Source organism: Nomascus leucogenys, chromosome 6, assembly GCF_006542625.1.
Source record: "Nomascus leucogenys isolate Asia chromosome 6, Asia_NLE_v1, whole genome shotgun sequence".
NCBI lineage: Eukaryota > Metazoa > Chordata > Mammalia > Primates > Hylobatidae > Nomascus > Nomascus leucogenys.
Window position 1 is genome coordinate 103,567,669 of NC_044386.1, and position 24,827 is coordinate 103,592,495.

General features: G+C 42.9%; 1 protein-coding gene across 1 annotated transcript in view; it reads right to left on the bottom strand.

Moving 5' to 3' along the window:
* Nucleotides 1-15,500: 15,500 nt before the first annotated feature.
* Nucleotides 15,501-24,827, bottom strand: part of PDE8A (phosphodiesterase 8A) — a 159,774-nt gene continuing 150,447 nt past the window's right edge. Inside the window, exons 21-22 of the mRNA XM_003268462.4 lie at nt 17,935-18,064; nt 15,501-16,846 (exon numbers count right to left, since the gene is read on the bottom strand). Of these exons, the coding sequence (XP_003268510.1) occupies nt 16,740-16,846; nt 17,935-18,064 (237 nt within the window). The 3' untranslated portion in view covers nt 15,501-16,739. The remainder of the gene's footprint in view (nt 16,847-17,934; nt 18,065-24,827) is intronic.

Sequence of the window (24,827 nt, forward strand, 5' to 3'; positions counted from 1 at the left end):
AGGGGTTGCTGTGAGCCGAGATCATGTCACTGCACTTCACCCTGGGCAACAGAGTGAGACTCTACCTCAAACAAACAAACAAAAAAACAAAAAAACTTAGAACAAACTGCAAAAGTAATCAAATGGATTAAAGTTTGGGAAAAGCCAGAAAAGCACAAGGTAGGAAATAAATCACCTGTAATCCCAGCCTCCAGAGAGAACCATTGAAAATGCCTGAGGGTATTTCCTTCCACTTCTTTTCCTAATCACACGTTGCTTCCCCTTCCACGCTTCAGAAGCAATATGTGATTAGGAAGAAAAGTGGAAGGAAATATGTGTTCAACGTGTTTTCACTGAGTAACACAGCCTTGACGTTTCTCCATTTCACTGATTGGTTTTTCTAAATCATTATTTTTAGTGGCTGCAAAAAGCACCCCTTTTGGAAATCATCTTGAATTTTTCTTCTTAACTAAACTGAGTCTTTCTTCACCTATTCTTGGGTATTGTGGTTGTTTCCAATTTCTCAACCTGATTCAACACTGCTGCGAGCACCACGCATAAATCTGTGCTGTCATCCCCACCCTGCTGTTTGTCATTTGAATTACTGTTGGGTTCCAACTGATGTCACACCTCCTTCCCCTCCCAAGCAAGCCCTAGCCTGGAGCAGATTTTTTTCCTTTACAATAGGTGAAATCAGCAGGTTTTTCTTATATGAACTTTGGGTTTTATGTCATGCCTTTTCTACTCTGAGATGATAAAAATATTTTCTTCATGGTTTCTTCTCATATTTTTATGTTTAATCTTTCACTTTTAAAGCATTGGCACATTAAGAATTTATTTCTGGCCAGGCACTTCTGTAATCCCAGCACTTTGGGAGACTGAGGCAGGCAGATCACTTGAGCCCAGGAGTTTGAGACCAGCCTGAGCAACATGGTGAAACCCTGTCTCCATAAAATACAAAAAAATGAGCCAGGTGTGGTGGTGTGCACCTGTAATCTCAACTTCTTGGGAAGCTGAGATGGGAGGATGGCTTGAGCCCCAGGTCAAGGCTGCAGTGAGTTGTGATTGCACCACTGCACTCCAGCCTGGGCAACAGAGCAAGACCCTGTTTCAAAGAAAAAATTTTTACTTCCTAGACACGTACCCAGTCATCCCAACACCATTTGTTGAGTAATCCATCTTTTTTTTCATTGATGTGAAATATCACTGAATATCAGTATGTTGATCACATACTGATTTCCTGTGTGTTTTGATTTATTTCTGGGCTCTGTTCAGTTTCACTTTTTCATCTAAAAAAGTCAGTGCCTCACAGTTTTAATCATGGCAGCTTTATATTTTCATGTCTTAGGGCCAGCCCTTTCTTTTTACCCTTTGTATTAGTTCATTCTCACACCGCTATAAAGAACTACATGAGACTGGGTAATTTACAAAGAAAAGAGGTTTAATTGACTCACAGTTCTGCAGGCTTAACAGGAAGCATGAGTGAGAGGCCTCAGGAAACTTATAATCATGGTGGAAGGTGAAGGGGACGCAAGCACATCTTATCATAGTGGATGGAGCAGGGGAGAGACAGTGAAGGGAGAAATGCCACACACTTTTCCACCATCAGATCTTGTGACAACTCACTATCACGAGAACAGCGAGGGAGAAATCCACCCCATGATCCAATCGCCTCCCACCAGGTCCCTCCCCTGACACATGGGGATTACAATCCAACATGAGATTTGGGTGGGGACACAGAGCCAAACCATATCACTCTTTATTTCCAGAATTTTCTTAGCTCTTCTTCTCTGAACTCTTTCAACTCACACTTCTTGGTGTGGGCTTTTTTTCCTCACATGAACCAATTTTCCAACTCTTTGGATACCAGCTGGATGTCCCAAATTCTATTCAGTTCTGACGCTATTTGGAGTTAGTGCAGACTCTTAAGTGAAGGGTTCAGTTCTACAAGACTGTGTCTACTTCAGGTGCCAATTGTAAGTTTGAGTCTCCCATACTTTTTTTTTTTGGAGACGGAGTCTCGCTCTGTTACCCAGGCTGAAGTGCACTAGAGCAATCTCAGCTCACTGCAAGCTCCGCCTCCCAGGTTCAAGCGATTCTCCTGCCTCAGCCTCCTGAGTAGCTGGGACTACAGGCATGCGCCACCACACCCAGCTAATTTTTGTATTTTTAGTAGAGACGGAGTTTCACCATGTTGGCCAGGATGGTCTTGATCTCTTGACCTGCCTGCCTCAGCCTCCCAAAGTGCTGGGATTATAGGCATGAGCCACCGCACCCGGCTGAGTCTCCTATATTTCTGAATGACTGCTATAAAGTCAGAGGCTTCCCACAACCCCTTCCTCAGATTTGATAATTTGCTAGAATAGCTCACAAAACTCACGAAAACACTTTACTTACCATTACCAGTTTATTATGAAGGATACACCTCTGGAATAGTCAAATGGAAGAGATACACAGGACAAGGTATGAGGTGGGTGTGGAGCCTCCATGCCCTCTCCAGGAACCCACCATCCCAGTACCTTGATGTGTTTATCAGTCCAGAAGCTCTTCCAACCCTGTCGTTCAGGAGTTTTATGGAGGGCTCCTTACCTAGGCATGATTAATTAAATAATTGGCCGCTGGTAATTAACTCAAACTCCAGCTCTTCTCCCAGTCAGGGGTAGGGCTGAAAGTTTTACTCCTCTAATCATGGCTTGATATTTCTGGCAACCACCCTCATCCTGAAACTATCTAAGGCTCTCTCCTCACGAGGGGCTGCCTCATTAGAACAAAACATGCTCCTATCACTCAGGAAATTCCAAGTATTTAGGAGCTCTGTGTTAGGAACTGGGGATAAAGACCAAATATACATTTCTTACTGCATCACACCATCACATACTATATGAACTTTAGAATGACTTGACTAAATTTTTTTCTTCAATTGGGATTCATGCTAAATTCATGGAACAATTTAGGTAAAAAGTGACGTTTTTACAAAATTAATTCACTCCCAAAATAAGGTATACCTTTACATTTATTTATACTTTTTTTTTTTGAGACGGAGTCTCGCTCTGTCACCCAGGCTGGAGTGCAGTGGCGCGATCTTGGCTCACTGCAAGCTCCACCTCCCGAGTTCATGCCATTCTCCTGCCTCAGCCTCCCAAGTGGCTGGGACTACAATCCCCCACCACCACGCCCGGCTAATTTTGTTTTTGTATTTTTAGTAGAGATGGGGTTTCACCGTGTTAGCCAGGATGGCCTCGATCTCCTGACCTTGTGATCTGCCCGCCTTGGCCTCCCAAAGTGCTGGGATTGCAGGCGTGAGCCACCACGCCTGGCTGTTTACACCTTTGAGTTCCTCAGGAGCACTGTTCAAAATTCAAAAGGAACAAATGAGCAAATGGGAAAAGTTTCCCCGCCGTTGTAGGGAACAGGGACTATGTTCCCTAGTCACTGTTTCCTTCCCACCGGCAATCTGTGTTAGTGGTTTCTTGTGTATACATCCCATGATTTTAAGCTAATTTAGCACTTAAACAAATGCTTGCCTATGTGTATCTTATTTTGCATTATGCTTATGCTTTTTTCACTTATCAATATATCTTGGTAATTTTTTCATATCTACACGAGTTTCCTCATTTTGTAAAAAATGATACATGGCTTTGTGGGTTTTTAAAAATATGTGATTTTGGGGGCCAGGTGCAGTGACTCATGCCTGTAATCCCAGCACTTTGGGAGGCCAAGGCAGGCAGATCATGAGGTCAGGAGTTCGAGACCAGCCTGGCCAACATAGTGAAAGCCCATCTGTACTAAAAATACAAAAATTAGCTGGGCATAGTGGCAGGTGCCTGTAGTCCCAGCTGTTCGGGAGGCTGAGGCAGGAGAATCGCTTGAACCTGGGAGGTGGAGGTTGCACTGAGCCAAGATCATGCCATTGCACTCCAGCCTGGGTGACAGAGTGAGACTCCATCTCAAAAACAAACAAACAAACAAACAAAACTTGATTTTTAAAGGGCAGTTTTTAGGTTTACAACAAAATTGAGAAGAAACTTTTCAAAAGTTTTTGAGCTGTCTATGGGTGTTCCCCATACCCTCTGCCGTCCCCCATTAGCAACTCCCCCAGCAGAGTGGCACATTGGTTACAGCTGATGAACCTACATTGACACATCATTATCACCCAGAGCCCCTAGTTTACATTAGGATTCACTCTGCTGTTGTACGTTCTGTGGGTGTGGACAAATGTATAATGACATGTATCTACCATTATAGAGTATTTTCACTGCCCTAAAAATCTGCTGTGCTTGGCTTCTGTGTCCCCTTACCCCATGGCAACCACTGAGCTGTTTACTGTCTCTACACTTTTGCCTTTTCCAGGCTGTCAATAGTTGGAATCGTACAGTATGTAGCCCTTTCAGATCGGCTTCATTCACTTAGTAGTATGCATTGAAGGTTCCTCTGTGTCTCTTCATTCCTTGATAGCTCAATTCTTTTTAGTGCCAAATAAAATTCCATTGTCTGGATGCATCACAGTTTATCCATTCACTGACTGAAGGATATCTTGGTTGTTTCCAAGCTTGAGCAATTATGAATAAGGCCATTGGAAACGTTCATGTGAGGGATTTTATGTGAACATAAAATTTCAGCTCCTTTGGGTATATACCAAGGACATGATTATTGGATCATTTTGTAAGATTACATTTAGTTTTGTGAAAAACTACCAAACTGTCTTCCAATGCGGCTGTATCATTTTTGCCTTCCTACCAGCAATGAATGAGACGTCCTGTTGCTTCACATCCTCATCAGCATTTGGTGTTGTCTGTGTTCACGAGTCTGGCCATTCTAACAGGTGTGTAGTGGTATCTCACTGTTGTTTTAGCTTGTGCTTCCCTGATGACATGTGCTGTGGTGCATCTTTTCATATCCCTATTTGCCATCTGTAGATCTTCTCTGGTGAAGTCTTTGTTAAGGTCTTTGACCCATTTTAAAATCAGATTGTTTTCTTACTGCTGAGTTTTAAGAGTGCCTTGTATATTTTGGATAATAGTTCTTTATGTGTATTTTGCAAATATTTTGTCCCAGTCTGTGGCTTTTCTTCTCATCCTCGTCACATTCTTTTACAGAGCAGGTTTTTAACTTTAATGGAATCCAGCTGATCAGTTTCTTCTTTCACAGAGTGTGCCTTTGTTGTGGTATCTAAAACGTTTTCAGTATACCCATGCTCACCTAGGTTTTCTCTTATGCTGTCTTCTAGGAGTTTTACAGTTTTGCATTTTACATTTGGGCCTATGAGCCAATTTGAGTTAATTTGTGTGAAGGTTGTAAGGTCTGTGTCTAGATTTTTTTTTTTTTTTTGTATGTGGATGTTCAATTCTAGCACAATTTAGTAAAAAAAAACAAAAAAACACAAAACTATCTTTGTTTCATTGTGTTGCTTTGCTCCCTTGTCAAAGATCAGTTGACTATATTTATGTGGGGTCCATTACTTCTGGCACTCTATTTTGTTCCATTGATCTATTTATTCTTTCGCCCTACCACATCTTTTTGAATACTGATAGTAAGTCTTGAAGTCAGGTAGTATCAGTCTTCCAACTTTGTTCTTCTCCAGTAAACTGTAAAATCAGTTTGTTAAGATCCACAAAATAGCTTGCTGGGGTTTTGATTGTGGTTGCATTGAATCTAGATGAAGCTGTGAAGAAATTACATCTTGGCAATATCGAGTCTTCCCGTTTATGAACATGGAATAGCTCTTCATTTATTCAGCTCTTTGATTTCTTTCATATAAGATTTGTAGTTTCCCTTATAAAGATCTTATATATATTTTGTTAGATCCAGGTTTATTCTTTTGGATTTTCTACATAGGTAATCATGTCATCTGCGAACACAGTTTTATTTCTTCCTTCTTATTCAGTATATCCTTTCTCTTCACTGGACTGCAGTCCAGTGTTGAAAAGGAAAGGTGACAGGGACCTCCTTGCATTGCTCCTATTGTTAGCAAGAAAGCTTCTAGTTTCTCACCATTCAGTATGATAACTGTGGGTTTTTCATACTTGGGATAAATCCTATCTGGTTGTGAAGTGTAATTCTTTTTACACATTGCTGGATTCTATTTGCTAATATTTTGTTGAGGATTTTTGTATCTAGGTTCATGAAAGGTATTGGTCTGTCATTTCCTTGCCATGTCTTTGTCTGGTATGTGCATGAGTCTGGCCCCATATAATGAGTTATAAAGTATCCCTTCTGCTTTGATCTTCTGAACCAGGTTGTAAAAAAAGGGTATAATTTCTTCCTTATATTTCTAACAGAATTCACAAGTAAACCCATTTGAGCCTGGCATTTTCTGTTTTGAAAAGTTATTATTGATTTCTTTAATAGATACAGGCTTATTCAGATTGATTGTTTCTTGTGAGTTTTGGCAGATTGTGTCTTTCAAGGAATTGGTCCTTTTCTTTTTCTTTTCTTTTTTTTTTTTTTTTGACACGGAGTCTCACTCTGCTGCCCAGGCTGGAGTGCAGTGGCATGATCTCGGCTCACTGCAACCTCTGCCTCCCAGGTTCAAGTGATTCTCCTGCCTCAGCCTCCGAGCAGCTGGGATTGTAGGTGCCCACCACCACACCTGGCTAATTTTTGTATTTTTAGTAGAGACAGGGTTTTACCATGTTGGCCAGGCTGGTCTTGAACTCCTGACCTCAAGTGATCCACCTGCCTCGGCCTCCCAGTGTTGGGATTACAGGCATGAGCCACCACGCCCGGCCGAATTGGTCCTTTTCATCTAGGTTATCAAATTTGTGGGTGTGGAGTTATTCATAGTATTCCTTTATCTTTTTAATGTCTGTGGGATCTGTAGTGATATCCTCTCTTTTGTTTCTGATATTAGTAATTTGTGTCTTCTTTTATTCTTAGTAAACCTGGCTAAAGGCTTATCAATTTTGTGGTCTTCTCCAAGAACCAGCTTTTGGTTTCATTGACTTTATTTCCTGTTTTTAATATCATTGATTTCTGGTCTGATTTTTTACTATTTCTTCTGTTTATTTTGGAATTTCATTTGCTTTTCTTTTTCCAGTTTCCTAAGGTAGAAGCTTAGATAATTAATCGTATATGGCATTCTTTTCTAATATACACATTCAATGCTATAAACTTCCCTCTAAACACTGCTCTCACTGTATCCCACAAATTTTGGTAAGCTGTGTTTTAATTTTCATTTAATTTAAAATATTTGAAAATTTCTTGAGGTTTCTTCTTTGGCCCATGTGTTAATTATGTGTGTTTTTTTGTTTTTGACACAGGGTCTCACTCTGTTGCCCAGGCTGGAATGCAGTGGTGCCATCATGACCGACTGCAGCCTTGACTTCCCAGGCTCAAGAGATCCTCTCACCTCAGCCCCCTGAGTAGCTGGGACTACAGATGCATGCCATCATGCCTGGCTAATTTTTGTATTTTTTGCTGAGACAGGGTCCCACTATGTTTCTCAGGCTAGTCTTGAACTCCTGGTCTCAGGTGATCCTCCTGCCTCGGCCTCCCAAAGTGCTGGGGTTACAGATGTGAGCCATGGTGCCCAGCCCTAGAAGTAGGTTCTGTAATCTCCACATATTTTGACAATTTCCAATTGTCTTTCTGTTATTGATTACAGGTTAATTCCATTGTCTTCTGAGAGAAGATACTGTCTGATTTTTATTTTTAATTAAGTAATTAGGAAACAAGGTTTTGCTCTGTTACCCAGGCTGGAGTGCAGTGGTGTGATCATGGCTTCCTACAGTCTTGAACTCCTGGGCTCATGTGATTCTACCACCTCAGCCTCCCAAGTAGCTGGGACCACAGGTGTTCACCTCCACACCCAGTAATTTTTAGAATTTTTTGTAGAGACAGGGTCTCACCATGTTGCCCAAGCTGGTCTTGAACTCCTGGGCTCAAGTTGACCCTCCCACCTTGGCCTCCCAAAGTGCTGGTATTACAGGCACGAGCAATTTGTACCTGGCCTAATTTCTGTTTTTTTTTGTTTGTTTGTTTTGTTTTTTTTTTTTTTTTGAGATGGAGTCTCACACCGTCACCCAGGCTGGAGTCCCAGGCTGGAGTGCAGTGGCACCATCTCGGCTCACTGCAAGCTCTGCGTCCCAGGTTCTCGCCATTCTCCTGCCTCAGCCTCCCAAGTAGCTGGGATTACAGGCACCCGCCACCACGCCCAGCTGATTTTTTGTATTTTTAGTAGGGACAGTGTTTCACCGTGTTAGGCAGGATGGTCTTGATCTGCTGACCTCGTGATCTGCCCGCCTCGGCCTCCCAAAGTGCTGGGATTACAGGCGTGAGCCACTGAGCCCGGCCTAATTTCCTTTTTTAAGTGTGTTAAAGTGTGTTTTATAACCCAGGATATGGTCTGTTTTGGTGAATGTTCCATGTGGGCTTGAGGAGAAAGGGTAATCTGCTGCTGTTGGCTGAACTAGTCTATAGATGTCAGTTATATCCAGTTGACTGATAGTGTTGTAGGGTTCAACTATGTCCTTACTGATTTTTCTGCCAGCAGAATCTGTTTACTTCTGATAGAAGAGTGTTGAAATCTCCAAGTGTAATAGTGGATTAATCTTTTCTCCTTACAGTTCTATCAGTTTGGGGCTCATGTAGTTTGATGTTATGTTGTTTGGTGTACACATGTTAGGGATTATTATGTCTTGGAGAAATGATCCCTTTATCATAATCTAATGACCTTCTTTATCCTTGATAACTTTCCTTGCTTTTAAGTCTCCTCTGTTGGCAATTAATGTAACTACTCCTGCTTTTTTTTTTTTTTTTTTTTTGGAGACAGAGTCTCGCTCTGTCACCAGGCTAAAGTGCCGTGGCACGATCTTGGCTCACTGCAACCTCTGCCTCCCAGGTTGAAGCGATTCTCCTGCCTCAGCCCCCTGAGTAGCTGGGACTACAAGTGTGCACCACCATGCCCAGCTAATTTTTGTGTTTTTAGTAGAGACAGGGTTTCACCATGTTGTCTAGGATGGTCTTGCTTTCTTTTGATTAGTGTTAGTGTGGTGTAGTTTCTCCATCCATGTAATCTATGTGTTTTTCATTTTTGGGGTGTTTGTGTTTTTTTTTTTTTTTTTTTTTTTTTTTTTTGAGACAGTTTCGCTCTTGTTGCCCAGGCTGGAGTGCAATGGCATAATCTTGGCTCACCGCAACCTCCACCTCCTGGGTTCAAGCGATTCTCCTGCCTCAGCCTCCCGAGTAGTTGGGATTACAGGCATGTGTCACCACACCCTGCTAATTTTGTACTTTTAGTAGAGACAGGGTTTTTCCATGTTGGTCAGGCTGGTCTCGAACTCCCAACCTCAGATGATCCACCTGCCTCAGCCTCCCAAAGTGATGGGATTACAGACCTGAGCCACCATGCCCGGCCTGGCTTTTTAATTTTTTTTTTTATTGGGTGTGACTCTCACTATGTTGCCCAGGCTGGTCTCAAACTCCTGGCCTCAAGTGATCCTCCCACCTTGGCCTCCCAAAGCCCTGGGACTACAGGCATGACCACCACATTTGGCGTCAAATATTTCTTCTGTTCTTTTCTTTCTGTATTTTCCCTCTGGTATTCCTATTACACGTATATTACAACTTTTTAGCTCCATAGTCCTTGGATATTTTGCTCAGTCCTTTTCTCTTTAACTTTCAGTTTTGTAGGTTTCTATTTGACATGTCTTCAAGCTGAGAGATTCACTCCTCAGTCATGTCCAGTCTATTAATAAGCCCATCAAAAGCACTTTTCATTCATTTGCAGTGTTTTTGCTATAAACAAAACAGTGCTTTCCTCCTCTCTTTGCTGGAAGTATGAGGGAATTTTCCTGTTATATTTACTGTGAGAATTGTGAAGCTCTTGGAGGTAAAATTCACGAAAGTGCAGGGGGGCATCCCTTATAACCGGGTTCCCCTGGAGTTTAATTCTTAGACTGTCCACATTGAGCCTCCACCAATTCTTCAATTATTGATAGGTTCTTCTACCCTGGCACTGGTCCCCATGATGGTTTCCACTCATGAATCTCTGCTCCAGTCAGACATAATTTCCTATATTTGCCTGCTGGTCTCTCCTATCTTACGGGCAGCAGTTTGACTTGTATCCTCACCTTTCTTACAGATCTAGGAGGAGCTGTTGATTTTTCAGGCTGTTTAGCTTTTTACTTGTTAGAATGAAGTGGTGACTTTCAAGTTCCTTACATGTAGATCTGGAAAATAAAAGTCTCCTCATTCTTTTTTTACAGTTGCATAGTATTCTGTTGTATGGTCATACCCGTAATTTATTTACTTACTCCTCTTAAATGATAGACAATTTGTTTCCAGTCTTTTACTAATATAAGTAGTAAATAATAAATAATTTTGTAGACTATTATTTCCCACATGTGTGAATATCCTTAGGCTAAAATCCTGGAAGTAGAATTGCCAGGTCACACTGCATGTACATTTGCAATTTGGATAGATTTGGCCAATTTGTAATTAGGTTGTACTAATTATACTCACCTGCCATGTCATTTCCACACATTCTTCTTTTTTTTTTTTTTTTTTTTTTTTTTTTTTTTTTTTTTTTTTTTTTTTTTACCACCCGCACCCCCCTCCCCTGAGAGGGTCTTGCTCTGTCACCCAGGCTGGAGTGCAGTGGCGCGATCTTGGCTCACTGCAACCTCTGTCCCCTGGGTTTAAGCAATTCTCCTGCCTCAGCCTCTGGAGTAGCTGTGATTATAGGTGCCCGCCACCACGCTTGGCTAATTTTTGTATTTTTAGTAGAGACAGGGTTTCACTATGTTGGACAGGCTGGTCTCAAACTCCTGACCTCATGATCTGCCTGCCTCGGCCTCCTAAAGTGCTGGGATTACAGGCGTGAGCCACTGCAACCAGCCCACACATTCTTATTAACATACTATATTATCAAACTTTTTATTCTTTACTTATCTTTAAGGTGAAAAATCTCTCAAATTGGTTCTAATTTGCATTTCGATTACTATCAGCGAAGTTTAGTATAAACTTTAAGAACCTTTTGTTTTTCTACAAACTTTCTGTTCATAACATTTTTAAATTTTTTCTACTGTACTGTTCATTTTCTTATATAAAAATTTTAAAAATCAGTATTATGGAAGTAAGCTTTTATAAAATGAATTACAAACATTTCCCTGCTTCTTTTGACATATTGTGATTTGTCACATAAAATATTTTTTTACTGTTGATTTTTTGTTTTTTTCATATGGCTTCTATTTGTGTACTACTTTCTCTGCTTAAAATATGTGCCTGTAGTCCCAGCTACTCAAGGAGGCTGAGGTGGGAGAACTGTTTGAGCCTGGTAGGTAGAGGCTGCAGTGAGCCTGATTGCGCCACTGCACTCCAGCCTGGGCAACAGAGACCTGTTTCAAAAGAAGAAAAAAAAATCCTAGCTGCCTTGGCCCTAGCTGCCTTTAAAAAATCAATGTACTTCACCATTAGACTTAATAAATGTTAACATTTTGCTGTGTCTACCTTTTTTTTTTTTTTTTTTTTTTTTTTGAGATAGAGTCTTGCTCTGTTGCCAGGCTGGAGTGCAGTGGTATGATCTCAGCTCACTGCAACCTCTACCTCCCGGGTTCAAGCGATTCTCCCACCTCAGTCTCCCAAGTAAGTGGGATTACAGGCGCCCGCCACCATGCCCAGCTACTTTTCTTTGTATTTTTAGTAGAGACGGGATTTCACCATATTGGCCAGGCTGGTTTTGAACTCCTGACCTCAGGTGACCCGCCTGCCTCGGCCTCCAAAAGTAGTGGGATTACAGGCATGAGCCACCATGCCCTGCCTCTGCTTTATGTATTATTTCAAAAATAGAAAATATACATAGTTCCCTCTGAACGTCTCCCAGCCTCCATAGGTAACTGCCATTGTCAAGTTGGAGTATATACTTCTGGTCTTGATCAGAGTCCTTAATTTTGAGACTGGAGAACTCTAGCTGGTTTTAGCTGAAGGGATTTATCAGTGCAAGAGCTGGAGAAATAGACCGTTGACTGTGTTTCCTGGAAAGTCTCCTTAAAATCACACCTCAGGCTAGGCTGCCATGGTTACTGCTGTGGCTCCAAAGCCTTGTTGTTTCTGCCACAATCAGGAAGCTGTCATTACAGCTGCTGGGTCTAGAATGGCATTTCTGACATTCATAATTGATGCCCCAATGTGGACCTTTGCTTTTTTCCATTTATGACTCAGTTCTAAATCAGAGTCTTGGACAAATGCCATCTGACAAGTGAACCTAAATTAGATATAAAAACCTGGGTGCAAAGGAGTTTGGAAGAAAGGCTTTTCACTCTCTTCGTGTGTACACCAGGAGGCTAGGCAGTATTGTACAAGCCAGTTCACAGTATTTGTAAACTTCCTGAATATTTGAATTTTTAGGTTCCTACTATTAATTTTTACATGAGCATTAGTGTATTGTTTTGGGTTTTCAAAAAATTTACATAAACTACATCATAGTGCAATTTTGCCTTTTCATCCAATATTATTAATCTTTCCCCCAGTCATCATCTGTAGCTCTGCTTCATTCTTTTTCAGTGCTATACAGTTTACCTATTAGTTATTTGTTGCTGTGTAACAAATTGCCTTAAAACGTAATGGCTTAAAACATTTGTTATCTCAGTTTCTGTGAGTCAAGATTCCAGGTGTAGCTTAGCTGGGTCCTCTGGCTCAGATTCTCTTGTGAGGCTGTAATCAAGGTGTCTCCTGGGAGAGTGGTCTCATCTAAAGACTTGACTAGGGCAGGATCTACTTCCACCTTACTCACGTGGTTGCTGGGAGGATTCAGTTCCTTGCTGGTTGTGTGCTGCAGGCTATCATTAGCTCCTTGCCATGTGTGTCTCACAAGGCAGCTCACAATATGGCAGCTTGCTTCATCAGAGTAAGCAAACAAGAACGTGGTATCACCATCTGTCATGGGTAGAACAGTGTCCCCCTGAAACCTTAAAATGTGACATGTGGCAATAGGGTCCTTTCAGATGTAATTAGTTAAGAATTTTGAAGTGAAACCAGCCTGGATTTAGCATGGACCCTAAATCCAAGGACCAGTGTTTTTATAAATAGAAGGGAGGACACAGGTCCCACATTAGGCAATGTGAAGATGGAGGCAGAGATTGGGACGATGCATCTGCTAGCCAAGGAACATGTCAGCAGCACAGGATGGTTTCTCTCTCTGGGCCTACAGAGGAACCAACCCTGTTGACAGCTTGACCTCCAGCCTTATAGTCACAGGAAACATAAGATGATAAATTTACATTGATTTGAGCTACCTAGTTTGGTTTATATCTTTTGTCATATGTTACTTTTGTTTTGTTTTTTGAGACGGAATCTTGCTCTGTCATTCAGGCTGGGGTGCAGTGGCACGATCTCAGCTCACTGCAACATCCGCCTTCCGGGTTCAAGCTATTCTCCTGCCTCAGCCTCCTAAGTAGCTGGGACTATAGGCACACGCCACCACGCCCAGCTAATTTTTGTATTTTTAGTAGAGATGGGGTTTCACCATATGCTACTTTTTTTACATGTAGATCTTTACAATTGATTTTGTGTATGAGTTTATACTTATTTCTGCCACTGTCTTTTCTAACTCATGCATTTTCTTTTTCCATTTGTCTTTTATTGGTTGCATTAGTTGCATTTTATTTCTTCTTTGCTTTCCTGTGATTTTTCTTTTTTGGAGACAGTTTCGCTCTTGTTGCCCAGGCTGGAGTGCAATGGTGTGATCTGGGCTCACCACAACCTCTGCCTCCCAGGTTCAAGCAATTCTCCTGCCTCGGCCTCCTAAGTAGCTGGGACTACAGGCACCCGTGACCACGCCTGGCTAATTTTTCTGTTTTTAGTAGAGACGGGGTTTCACCACATTGGCCAGGCTGGTCTCGAACTCCTGACCTCGTGATCCGCCCGCCTCAGCCTCCCAAAGTGCTGGGATTACAGGCGTGAGCCACCATGCCCGGCCTGTTTTTGCTCAGCTTTTAAGTATTTCTCTTTGTGCTCACTGGTCTACAGTTTCACTTGTATGGATTTATTTATACTGCTTAGGATTCAATGTGCCTTTAAATCTGTGGACTTGTGTCTATCAAATCCTGGAGGACTCTGCTCACCTCCAGATGGTGTCTCTTCCTGTTCTCCCTTCTGGATCTCCTAACTGGACATATTTTGAAGTGTGTGTTTCTGCTCTCATATTTTATCTTTCAAATTTTCCATTTTTCTCTCTGTGCGGTATTCTAATTGAGTCCCTTCATTGTCTTCCAATTTACTAATTCCCTCTAGTTACGTCTGGTCTTCTGTGACACCTAGACATTGAAGTTTTTTGTCTGTTTCAATGACTATATTCATCATCTCTAGAATGTCTATTAATATGTTTTTTTGTCAAATCTATTAATTTTTAAACTGTCTTGGTTTAGGTTTTTTTTTTTTTTTTTTTGAGATGGAGTCTTGCTCTGTTGCTCAGGCTGGAGTGCAGCTCCATCTTGGCTCACTGCAAGCTCCGCCTCCCGGGTTCACGCCATTCTCCTGCCTCAGCCTCCCGAGTAGCTGGGACTACAGGCGCCCACCACCACGCCCGGCTAATTTTTTGTATTTTTAGTAGAGACGGGGTTTCACCGTGTTGGCCAGGATGGTCTCAATCTCCTGACCTTGTGATCCGCCTGCCTCGGCCTCCCAAAGTGCTGGGATTACAGGCATGAGCCACCACGCCTGGCCCGGTTTAGTTTCTTTTTTGCTTATCTGTTTAAGCATGTTAAGCCTACTCATCTTAAAGTCTCTTTCAGATTATTTGATAATTATTACCAGCTCTTGGTGATGCAAATTCCATATATTGCATACACTGCTATCTCTGTCTCAAGATGGTTGAGTTCTTCGTGCGGTTTGTTTCCTTTCTTCTTTGCACCTGGGGAGGGGACAGAACTGTCTTCCCTGCTCAGTCCACAATTACCATCTCAGGCCAAATGTCTTAACATAGGACAAAGCCTTTGTTTCCTTAAACAGAAACTCCAAAGGGCTTGCCCTGTCAGCCCTCCAGTGTCCTGACATCTCTGAATGAGCACCTGGTACCCAGGACCCATCTCTGAGAGCCCTCTGTCAGTTCTCCAGTGTTCCTCTTATCTCTCAATACCCATTCAGAGGTACCAGGCAGTGAACAAAGGTTAATTCAGAGAACTTCTCAACATACTCATCTGGCCCTGTGTGACCTTGAAAAAGTCATTTAACTACCAATCTTTTCTGTAAAGTAGGAAATATTCTTTCTTTATTATTTAGAGACAGGGTCTTGCTTTGTTGCCGAGGCTGGAGTATAGTGGCATGATCATAGCTCACTGCAGCACTGAACTCCTGGGCTCAGGCAGTCCTCCTACCTCAGCTCCTAAGCAGCAGAGATCACAGGTGCATGCTAAATCTTTTGTAGAGATGAGGTCTTGCTACGTTGCCCAGGCTGGTCTTGAACTCTTAGGCTCACAATGTGCTGAGATTTCGGTCATAAGCCACTGTGCCTGACCTTTATTTTAAAAAAAATAAATATTATAAGTATTATGAGATAAAGAACTCTCCAAAAAGATAAAACATGATTTCTTAAAAAGAAATGGTTTAATTTCATTTTTATCTGGGAAAAAACACAAATATGAGTTTAAAATGAAATGACAAACACATTGACATGTCAAGTGTCATTTTTTACGGTATTATGCTTATTCAAGGTGTGAAGATACAGAACCTCTTTATAAATTTCTAGCATCAAAGATTCCCACTGCAGATAAAAACAGGTTGGTTATAAAACGTCAATTCATTAAATATTCAATTTTTGTTCTTTGTTTTTATAAGGAATATTTTGTAGAAACAGTATAAAATAGACTTTTGGAAATGCAATTATAAAATTTTAGAAAAAAGTGTTAAGTCCTAATTTTTCTTTGCAAACCAAGAAGAGTCTAATTTTACCTTGGGGAGTTACCTGTGAAGTTCATTAGGCGGCTAGAGCTATTTCAGAGCCCTGGGTTCTATACAGTAGAAGCAGCCTTCTTTAGCACTTAGAGTAAGACCCCAGCTTTTTCCAATTAGCCTCAATCAGGAAAGTTTAACATACATGAAAATTTCTATAGTGCAGTAAAAATGTCATTTTATATTAATTTGCATTATGAAAATAAGTCTGTATACCAAGTAATGCATAATGAATATGAATCATGTAAATTTGGTCACGGTATTTGAAGTTGGCTTTGGCTCTGAAGTATTTTTGAATTCATAGAAAATACTGAGCTTTTAATAAAATAAATAAAACATTTTAATTGATATTAATAATCAAGTTCAAATTTTCTTTTAATTTTTCATTTGCTACTCAATTTTAAAAGAGAAGTCACTCTCAGTAGTGTTCCAAAGTGAGTGATTGCACCTTCTATGATGTGAAAAAGTTGCTAAAGATCCTATTGTCATTAGCTGTTCTTAAATGCTGAATATAACTGAGAGAATTGTTTGCAATAGACATGCTCTGTCACTGGCAGGAAATCCATCAATACTCTTTGCAGGGGCACTCCAGACCTTGTGTTTTAGCAGAAAGCTGATGCAAACCATGGTCCTCATGTGCCTTTCTGAAGAGCTCCTGCAGCAGGCCCAGGCTACAGTGGCCAAGTCTCACTTGACGGTAATGGCATTGGATGGTGGCTGCAGAAGGTTACTGATGTCCCCGTGGGCTTTCACAGGCTAAGCAGATCGGGGGCTGTTCTGCCTAATACTGAAAGGACCAAGGAACTCTGGCTGCCCTCAGGAATTCCAAATGACCTTCAGGAACAAAGCTTCAGGACTCTGGGTGGTGTCTCCCACTATTCAGGAGGTGGTCGGAGGCTCCGCAGCTTCATTTCGTCCAGTCCTTTCCAGTATTTAAAGTTGTTGTCAAGATGCTGCATTAAATCAGGCAGGTCTACAAAGGCTGGAGAGAAAGATAGGAATGTGATATCCTTTCACAGCCTGTTTATATTTTAGGCTTTCTACTAAGAGCATTTTAAAGAGTGACAGATGGGAGCAGGCATCTGCGTGAGGCTAAACAGATCCGGGCAAACACACCCAGCAGCTTCAACAAGCCGTGGCTGACTGAAGTTAAACCCTGTCCTCAATGCCAGCACCTCCTCTCTGACCACCTGCTGAGCTGGTAACTCTGGTAAATAAAACAGACGGTGGCTAATCTGTTTAATTACCATTAAACCAGCAGCACCTTTGGGCCTGGGGTGTCTGTTAGAAAGCAATATGTAGTGTGCCCCCCCTCCCCCCGCCACCGATGGCCCAGCCCTTGTGTGTTCGCTGTCCCTTCACGCATGCTTCACATACACCAGCATCTCCTTTCACCTGCACCACATGAAGAACATGCAGCCTGGGGACGCACGCGTCTGGTCTCAGTCCCAGAAGCAGTGAGCTGCAGAGCATGCAGTTTCCCCCAAAGCTGCAGCTATCTCCACTGCTTCAGTCCTTCTCCCCAGCCGTCTACCCCGGTTCTACGGCCTTCTTGAGACATGGGTTTATTTCCTGACTGGATGTGGACATTTATCAGCCCTGTAGCCCCTCCTTTAAGGTGCAGCCCTCAGGACAAAGATGCACGTGGAATATCAGTTCTCTGATATTCTTTTGACAGACTCCTGTGCCCCACCTGAAGTTAAAGGAGGGTGACATGCATCAGTCAGAGACAGATCAGTCCTTCTGGTCTTGTGTAGAGTGAGGCTGGGAGAAGCAGGGGACAGTGGAGGGCAAAGGGCTGCTGTAGAAACACCATGGGTTTTGGAGCCAGCACGATTGGTTTTGAACCCTAGCTGCTCTACTACAAGCTGTGGGGCCCCCAAGTTCAATCCCGTCATCTATAAAACAGGCATAAAGACACCTATGCCTGCAGGGAGTGTTAAGAAAGAACACCTAGCCCTCAGGGGCCCTCGGTGATGGTTCACTTCTCTCTTGTTCTTGAAAGCCCAGGCCCCAAATCATATTCTAGAGTCAAATGCACTCTATGCTATTTTACGGACGATTTCTTACCATCCCAAGCATCAAACATGTCTGTGATGAAGTAATCAATGAAAGAGATTTGGGATTTGGGGATGCTGCAGGTATTTCTGTCAAACACTGGCATCACCACAGGTAAGTCCTGCTGCTTCTCTTCATCAGTCTGCAAAGCAGAAAACATAATCAGGAGACCCCAGCATCTGGTTCCACTCCACCTAGGGGCAGCCCCTCCCCCAGGGAGAGCTTCTCCTGGCAGCCTAAGGTGGCTTGTCATGGTGAGAAGCCAATCACCACCTCATGCAGCCAAACCATGTCTCATAACAGATACCAAGTTGTTCTCAGAATGAGGACTACTCCATGTCAGTGGGGTCTGAGGACACCCCAACTCAAGCCAAACTTTAAACATCTGGAAGCCTCCTTGCAGAAGCTCCTCAGGTGAGATCCCAAACATTATGTGTAGTCAGCCACCGCTCTGTTGTTCGTATTGACCTAAAGAAACTGAGGCAAAATTAATACAGAGTTTACAGGCTACTGGCCTACTACAGTCCACAGAGCAGGCGATTACTTAGATCAGGGTTGGGAGTGAGGCGTAACTGCTGTCACATTTCAATGCCTCTCTGGGTCTGACAACTAAAGGGGGCTCACATTCCTCAAAGAAAAACATCTGTTCTTTTCTCGCTCCTATCACAGTCCAGCCGTCCTTCTACCTGGCTTGAAGCATCCCCACACAGGGGCCACTTTACAAGGAAAGGCCTAGTGGCTGCTTCTCATCTATGGCTGAATTCTTTTTTTGAAAAGGTTCTGAACACCCTTGAGATCCTGGATGTTAAAAAAAAAAAAAAAAAGCTCTGAGTATTCAGTCAAACTCTTCCACATCTTCAGGGTTCCAGAGAGACTCGCAAAAAACTAACAACATAATTAAGAACCTGAGGAAAAAGGCAAGTGTCCTGTTCTTTCTTTGATCAGGTCTCATTTTGGCCCAATGGTGCTGGAGAAAAGGGTGACGTAAGGCCCATGGGGTGGTAATGAGGCACTGGAATGAGGCCAGAAGTCCTGAGTGCATTCTTTAGAGGCCCCTGTGGATGTGCAACCGGAATCGCTGCAAGATCCCTGCTGTGCCAGGGCGCCTGTGCTGGGAGTCAAGTCAAACGGTGGGGCAGGATGAGAACAGGGTGAGCACAGATGGAGTTACGTAGGAGTGGGCTGGGGGGAACAGCTCTTCCAGATGGGACCCTAGTACGGATGGTGGCTGTTGTGTTGAACACTAGCCTTTCTCCCCAGTGCCAGGACTGGAGGGGGTGGAGCCAGCCCTCTGGGGGTCACTCTGGGAGGGCATGAGGAGGTGTTAGGCCAGGTGTGGTAAGGGAGAAGGGTAGCTGAGTGCACAGAAGAAAGGCTAACGACTGAAGTCTCATCCCACTGTTGGCCAACTCACAAGATGTGTCTTCTACACACACAGCTGAACTTCCAGCTCCCAAATGGCCAGCAGAGCTCACCCCATCACAGCCAGGCTTCTGGCAGAACTCACTTGCAGCTCCTCCCCTTAGCCCTTGCTCCACAGGGCCTCACCATGGCTGCAGCACCTCGCCAAGAACGTTCCCATGCTTGCACTCACAGGCCCTCCAGGGGATGCCAGGTCAGAAAGTTCTCTTGTCCCAGCATCTCTCTACCCCCACTGCAGCTCTACAGCACCAGCTCCGGCACTTGCATGGAGCTCCGTAAAGTCACTGACTCCATTGCCTTTTTTCTGTGCACTCAGTCACCCTTCTCCCATCTTCCTTACTACACCTGGCCCAGCACCTCAGGCTCTCCCAGAGTGACCCAAGGCCTGGCTCTACCAAGTATTTGTGCACCTTGCTCTGTGCACAACAACTCACTCCAGCTCTCCATATGGGCTCTCTACTTGAGAGAAGCAGGCAAACCTCTGGAGGTTTTCCTAGGATGGCACCATACCTAGCACAGTGCCCAGAGGTGCGTGTATGCTAGGTAAGTGTTGATGGTGCTGGGGACAAGTGCCAAGAAAGGGGCCTGTGTTCCCTGTTTTCAGGTGGACAGTGCTAGACTGTGGGACTGGGCAAAAGTCAGAAGAGTTCCTGCTGTTCTGGTGGTTCAGAATATGGGATTCACGTGCTTTGGTAAGAGAAGGAGTGGGGAACGCTGGCTCAGCATCCGCTGGCTGTGGTGAAGGTCCTGCTGTTGGCCACACGCTGGCAGCCCCAGTGCTGTCTCAGAAAAGCAGTCAGCCCTACATGAGTCTCTGCCGTGGTATAGAGGGGAAAGGGTGGGGGCGCAGGTAGGGCCTTGGGTTCACAAGCCATGGGCCTGTCCAGCTCAAACAGCAGTGCCCTGGGTGGGGCGCTCTCCTGATGTGCCCTCCCATGGTCACGCTAGACCCTAAGCCAGCTCTCTCTGGGCAGCCATGGCAAAGGCTCCGTTAGCTCAGCCACTCAGTCATCCAGAGGCTGTTCTGTCTTTCTGCTCTCAGGGCCTGCCTTCCCTATTCACATGGAAGCAGCTGGCTGGCTGAAGGTCAGTGAAGACCCTCATGCTTAGATTTCTTCTCTTTGACCCAATGTGACAAATGCATGGAGCGTCCAGGGTCCCCGTTCCCTCCTGGAGACCACTGTTTACTAAGGAGACCAGCAAACTGTGGCCCATGCCCTCATCTAAGTCACCAGTGACAGCTCCACAGCTGTAGATGCTTCCTTTCTGTGACCCCACCTGCAAGGCAGGGTCTACAAGTTTCACATTTCACTGCTGTGCCCCAAGCGAAAATAAAAGACTGTACAACACCTGGCACAGAGCCAGGCAAGTGGTACTCAAGCCCCACTCCCCATGAAGTCAAGCAGCCCCAGCCAGAGACAGAAACCAGAGATGCCTCTTCACCTTGCTTCAGGCCCTGGCATTCTTAGTATCCATGCTATTCAAGAGACAGAGTGGCTATAAGGAGTGAACTTGCAAACCTAACCCCACTGAATACAAGAAGCAACTGTGTCTTAATGTCTTAATGACTTTAAAATCAAAGCCTGAGCACTGGAGTAACATCAGTAATATGGTGCACTAGGAAGCTCCAAGTCCTCATTTCTCCATGAAACGAGAGACTGGCTAAAATAACCTTACAGGAACTCTGGAAAACAGTCAAAAGTCTACAGCAACCAAGTGAATGCCCATTCAAGAAAAGCCACATTCAAAACAGTAGGAAACTTAAAGGGATTTTCACTCAACCTTGCACTACTTCCCCAGCGTGGTACAATCTTGGTCTGGAGAAGGCAGCGGCCCAGTTTCCAGCTGTGTCCCTTGAACCAGAGGGAGCAGAGCAGGCCTTATCTGCAACATTCTGACAAGTCTGTGGGCTCCCAGGTACAAAAGCAATGACTACTGCTCAGGAAAGCTGCAGGGGGATGACCGATATGGATGCCTAAAGACAAGGGATTATGAGCAGAGACCAACACCAGATCATCTAAGGCCCTGAGGATAACCTCAGACAAGACACTTTGGGAAATTATGACATTTGAAAGCAGCTGTGTATATAGGGGAATTAAGAAGGGTATGTATATGCAGACCCAGGCAAGACATGCTCAGAAAATGTTTGAGAAAACTTTAAACTTTCATGATGGGTTAATTGTAAGGCTGAAAGACAGTTTTCAAAGACTAGGAGAGGTGGCCGTTTTTTAAAATGCCTAATTTTCAACAAAAATCACAAAGCATACAAAGAAACTAGAAAATATGGTACACTCAAAGAAGAAAAACTGTCCCTAAAGATGTACAGGCACTGGACAAAGACTTGAAAACAACTGTCTTAAATATGCTCAAAGACCTAAAAACACACACACAGACCAGGAACTATAGGAAATGACAGGTGAACAACACAGAATATCAGCAAAGAGAGAAATTATGAAAAGTAACCTGACAAGCCAGGTGCAGTGGCTCACACCTGTAATCCTAGCATTTTGGGAAGCCGAGATGGGTGGATCACCTGAGGTCAAGAGTTTGAGACCAGCCTGGCCAGCATGGTGAAACCTCGTTTCTACTAAAAATACAAAAATTAGCTGGGCGTGGTGGCAGGCACCTGTAATCCCAGTTACTCAGGAGGCTGAGGCAGGAGAATCGCTTAAACCCAAGAGGCAGAGGTTGCAGTGAGCCAAGATGGCACCACTGCACTCCAGCTTGGGTGACAGAACTCCGTCTCAAATTTGAAGGCTGAAAAATACAAAAAACAAATTAAACTTCACCAGAGGGGTTCGATTTGGGCAGACAGAAGAAAAAAGAATGAAGAAAAGTGAATAGAACCTAATGAATTTATGCGAAACCATCAAATGGACCAATACACATCTTATGAGTCCAGCAAAAAGAAGAGGAGAGAAGGACAGAGATTATTTAAAGAAATAATAGCCAACAGGCACAGTGTTTGTAACCTCAGCTACTTGAGAGGCTAAGGCAGGAGGGTTTCTTGAACCCAGGAGTTCAAGACCAGCTTGGGCAACACAGTGAGACCCCATATCTGAAAAAATCTTGGCCAAAAAATGCTATAATTTGGGGAAAGATATGAATCTACAAATCCAAGAAGCTAAATAAACTCCAAGTAGGATAAACCCAAAGAGATCTATCTGAGACACACTATAACCAAACAGTCAAAAGACAGAGGATCTCGAAAGCAGCAAAAGAAAAGAGACTCATCACATATAGGAGATAATAAGATGATCTGCTCATTTCTCAGCAGAAACCTTGAAGGCCAGAAGGCAGTGAAATTATATATATAAAGTGCTAAAAGATAAAAAACTGTCAACTGAAAATTCTGATTCAGGCAAACTGTCCTGCAAAAAAGAGGGAGGAATTAAGACATTCCTAGATAAACATAAGTCGAGGGAATTCATTACCATAAATGCTAACGGAAATCCTTTAGGTTAAAATAAAAGGAAGCTAGATAGTAACTTGATATAAAGATCTCCGATAACGGTAAATACATGGGAAAATATAAAAAGCAGCATTATTACAATTTTGGTTTGTAACTTTACTTTTAAAAATGCATAAAAATAATTTTAAATGTTAATGGGCGTATAATGTGTAAAGATACTATTTGTGACATTTACAAAATGGAGTGGGGTGGTAGAGCTATATAAGAGTTCACGTATGCAATTAACGTTAAGTTGACATCAATTTAAAACCAACTGTTGTAACTTTAGGTTGTCCTATGCAATCTCTATGGTATCCACGATGAAACTATCTATAGAAAAAGGGAATCAAAATGTGCCATTAGAAAATATCAGATAAGCACAACAGGAGGTAGTAATGGAGGAAGAGGGACAAAAAAGCTGTAAGACATACAGGAAACAAAGTGGCAAAAGTCTTTCCCTATCAGTAATTATTTTAAATGTAAATAGATTCAACTCAAAAGCCACAGACTGGCAGAATGGATAAGAACACATGATCCAACTACATTCTATCTATAAGAAAATCACTTTAGCTCTCAAGACATACGTATGTTGAAAATGAAAGGATGGAAAAAAATATGAAAATAATACCCAAAAGAGAGCTGGGGTGGGTATCCTAAAAGACAAACTTTATGTCAAAAACTGTTACAGGCCGGGCACGGTGGCTCAGGCCTGTAATCTCAGCACTTTGGGAGGCTGAGGCGAGCGGATCACCTGAGGTCAGGAGTAGAGACCAGCCTGACCAACATGAAACCCCGTCTCTACTAAAAATACAAAAATTAGCCAGGCATGGTGGTATGTGCCTGCAGTCCCAGCTACTCAGGAGGCTGAGGCAGGAGAATTGCTTGGACCTGGGAGGCAGAGGTTGCAGTGAGCCAAGATTGTGCCACTGCACTCCAGCCTGGAAGGACATTAATAAAAGGGTCAATTCATCAGGAAGATATAATGATTATAGGCATATAAGCACCAAATACCAGAGTTCCAAAATATATGAAGCAAACATTTATAGAACTGAAGGAAGAAACAGATACTTCTAAAATACTGGCTGGAGACTTCAATACTACACTTTTATAATGAATAGAACAATGAGACATTGAGTTTGAACAATGCTCTAGGCCAACTGGACCTAACAGAATGTATAGAACATCCACCCAACAACAGTAGAGTATACATTTTTTTCTCAAGTGCAAATGGAACATTCTCCAGGATACAACATATGATAGGCCACAAAACAAACATTTATATTTTAAAAGGTAAAGTCATACAAAGTGCCTTTTCTAATAACAGTGAAATGAAACCAAAACTCAGTAATGGAAGGAAAACTGGGAAACTCACAAGTATCTGGAAATTAAATAGCATATGCTTTGATATAGTTTGAATGTCTGTCCCCTCCAAATCACATGTTGAAAAATAATCCCCAGTGCTGGAGGTGGGGTCTGGTGGGATGTGTTTGGGTCATGGGGGCAGCTCCTTCGTGAATGGCTTAGTGCCCTCCCCATGGTAATGAGAGATCTTGCTCTGAGTTTACAGGTAATCTGGTTAAGAGTGTGGCAATTCCCCCTGCTCTCTTGCCGTATGATACATCTGCTTCCCCCTTTGCTATGATCCTAAGCTTCCTGAGGCCCTCACCGGAAGCTGAGCAGATGTTAGTTCTATGCTTGTACAGCCTGCAGAACCATGAGCCAAAATAAACTTTTCTTTATAAATTACCCAGCCTCAGGTATTCCTTTATAGCAATGCAAATGGACTAATATACTCTTAAACAACCAAGGGGTCAAAGAAGAAATCGTAAGGGAAATTAGAAAATACTTTGAGACAAATGAAAATGAAGCACACTATGCCAAAAGTTATTAGATGCAGCAAAAACAGTGATAAGGGGGAAATTAACAGCTGTAAATGCCTACAAGACTTTAAATCAACAACCTAACTTAACATGTTATGGAGCTATAGAAAGAATAAACTAAACCTAAAGCTAGCAAAAGGAAGGAAATAATA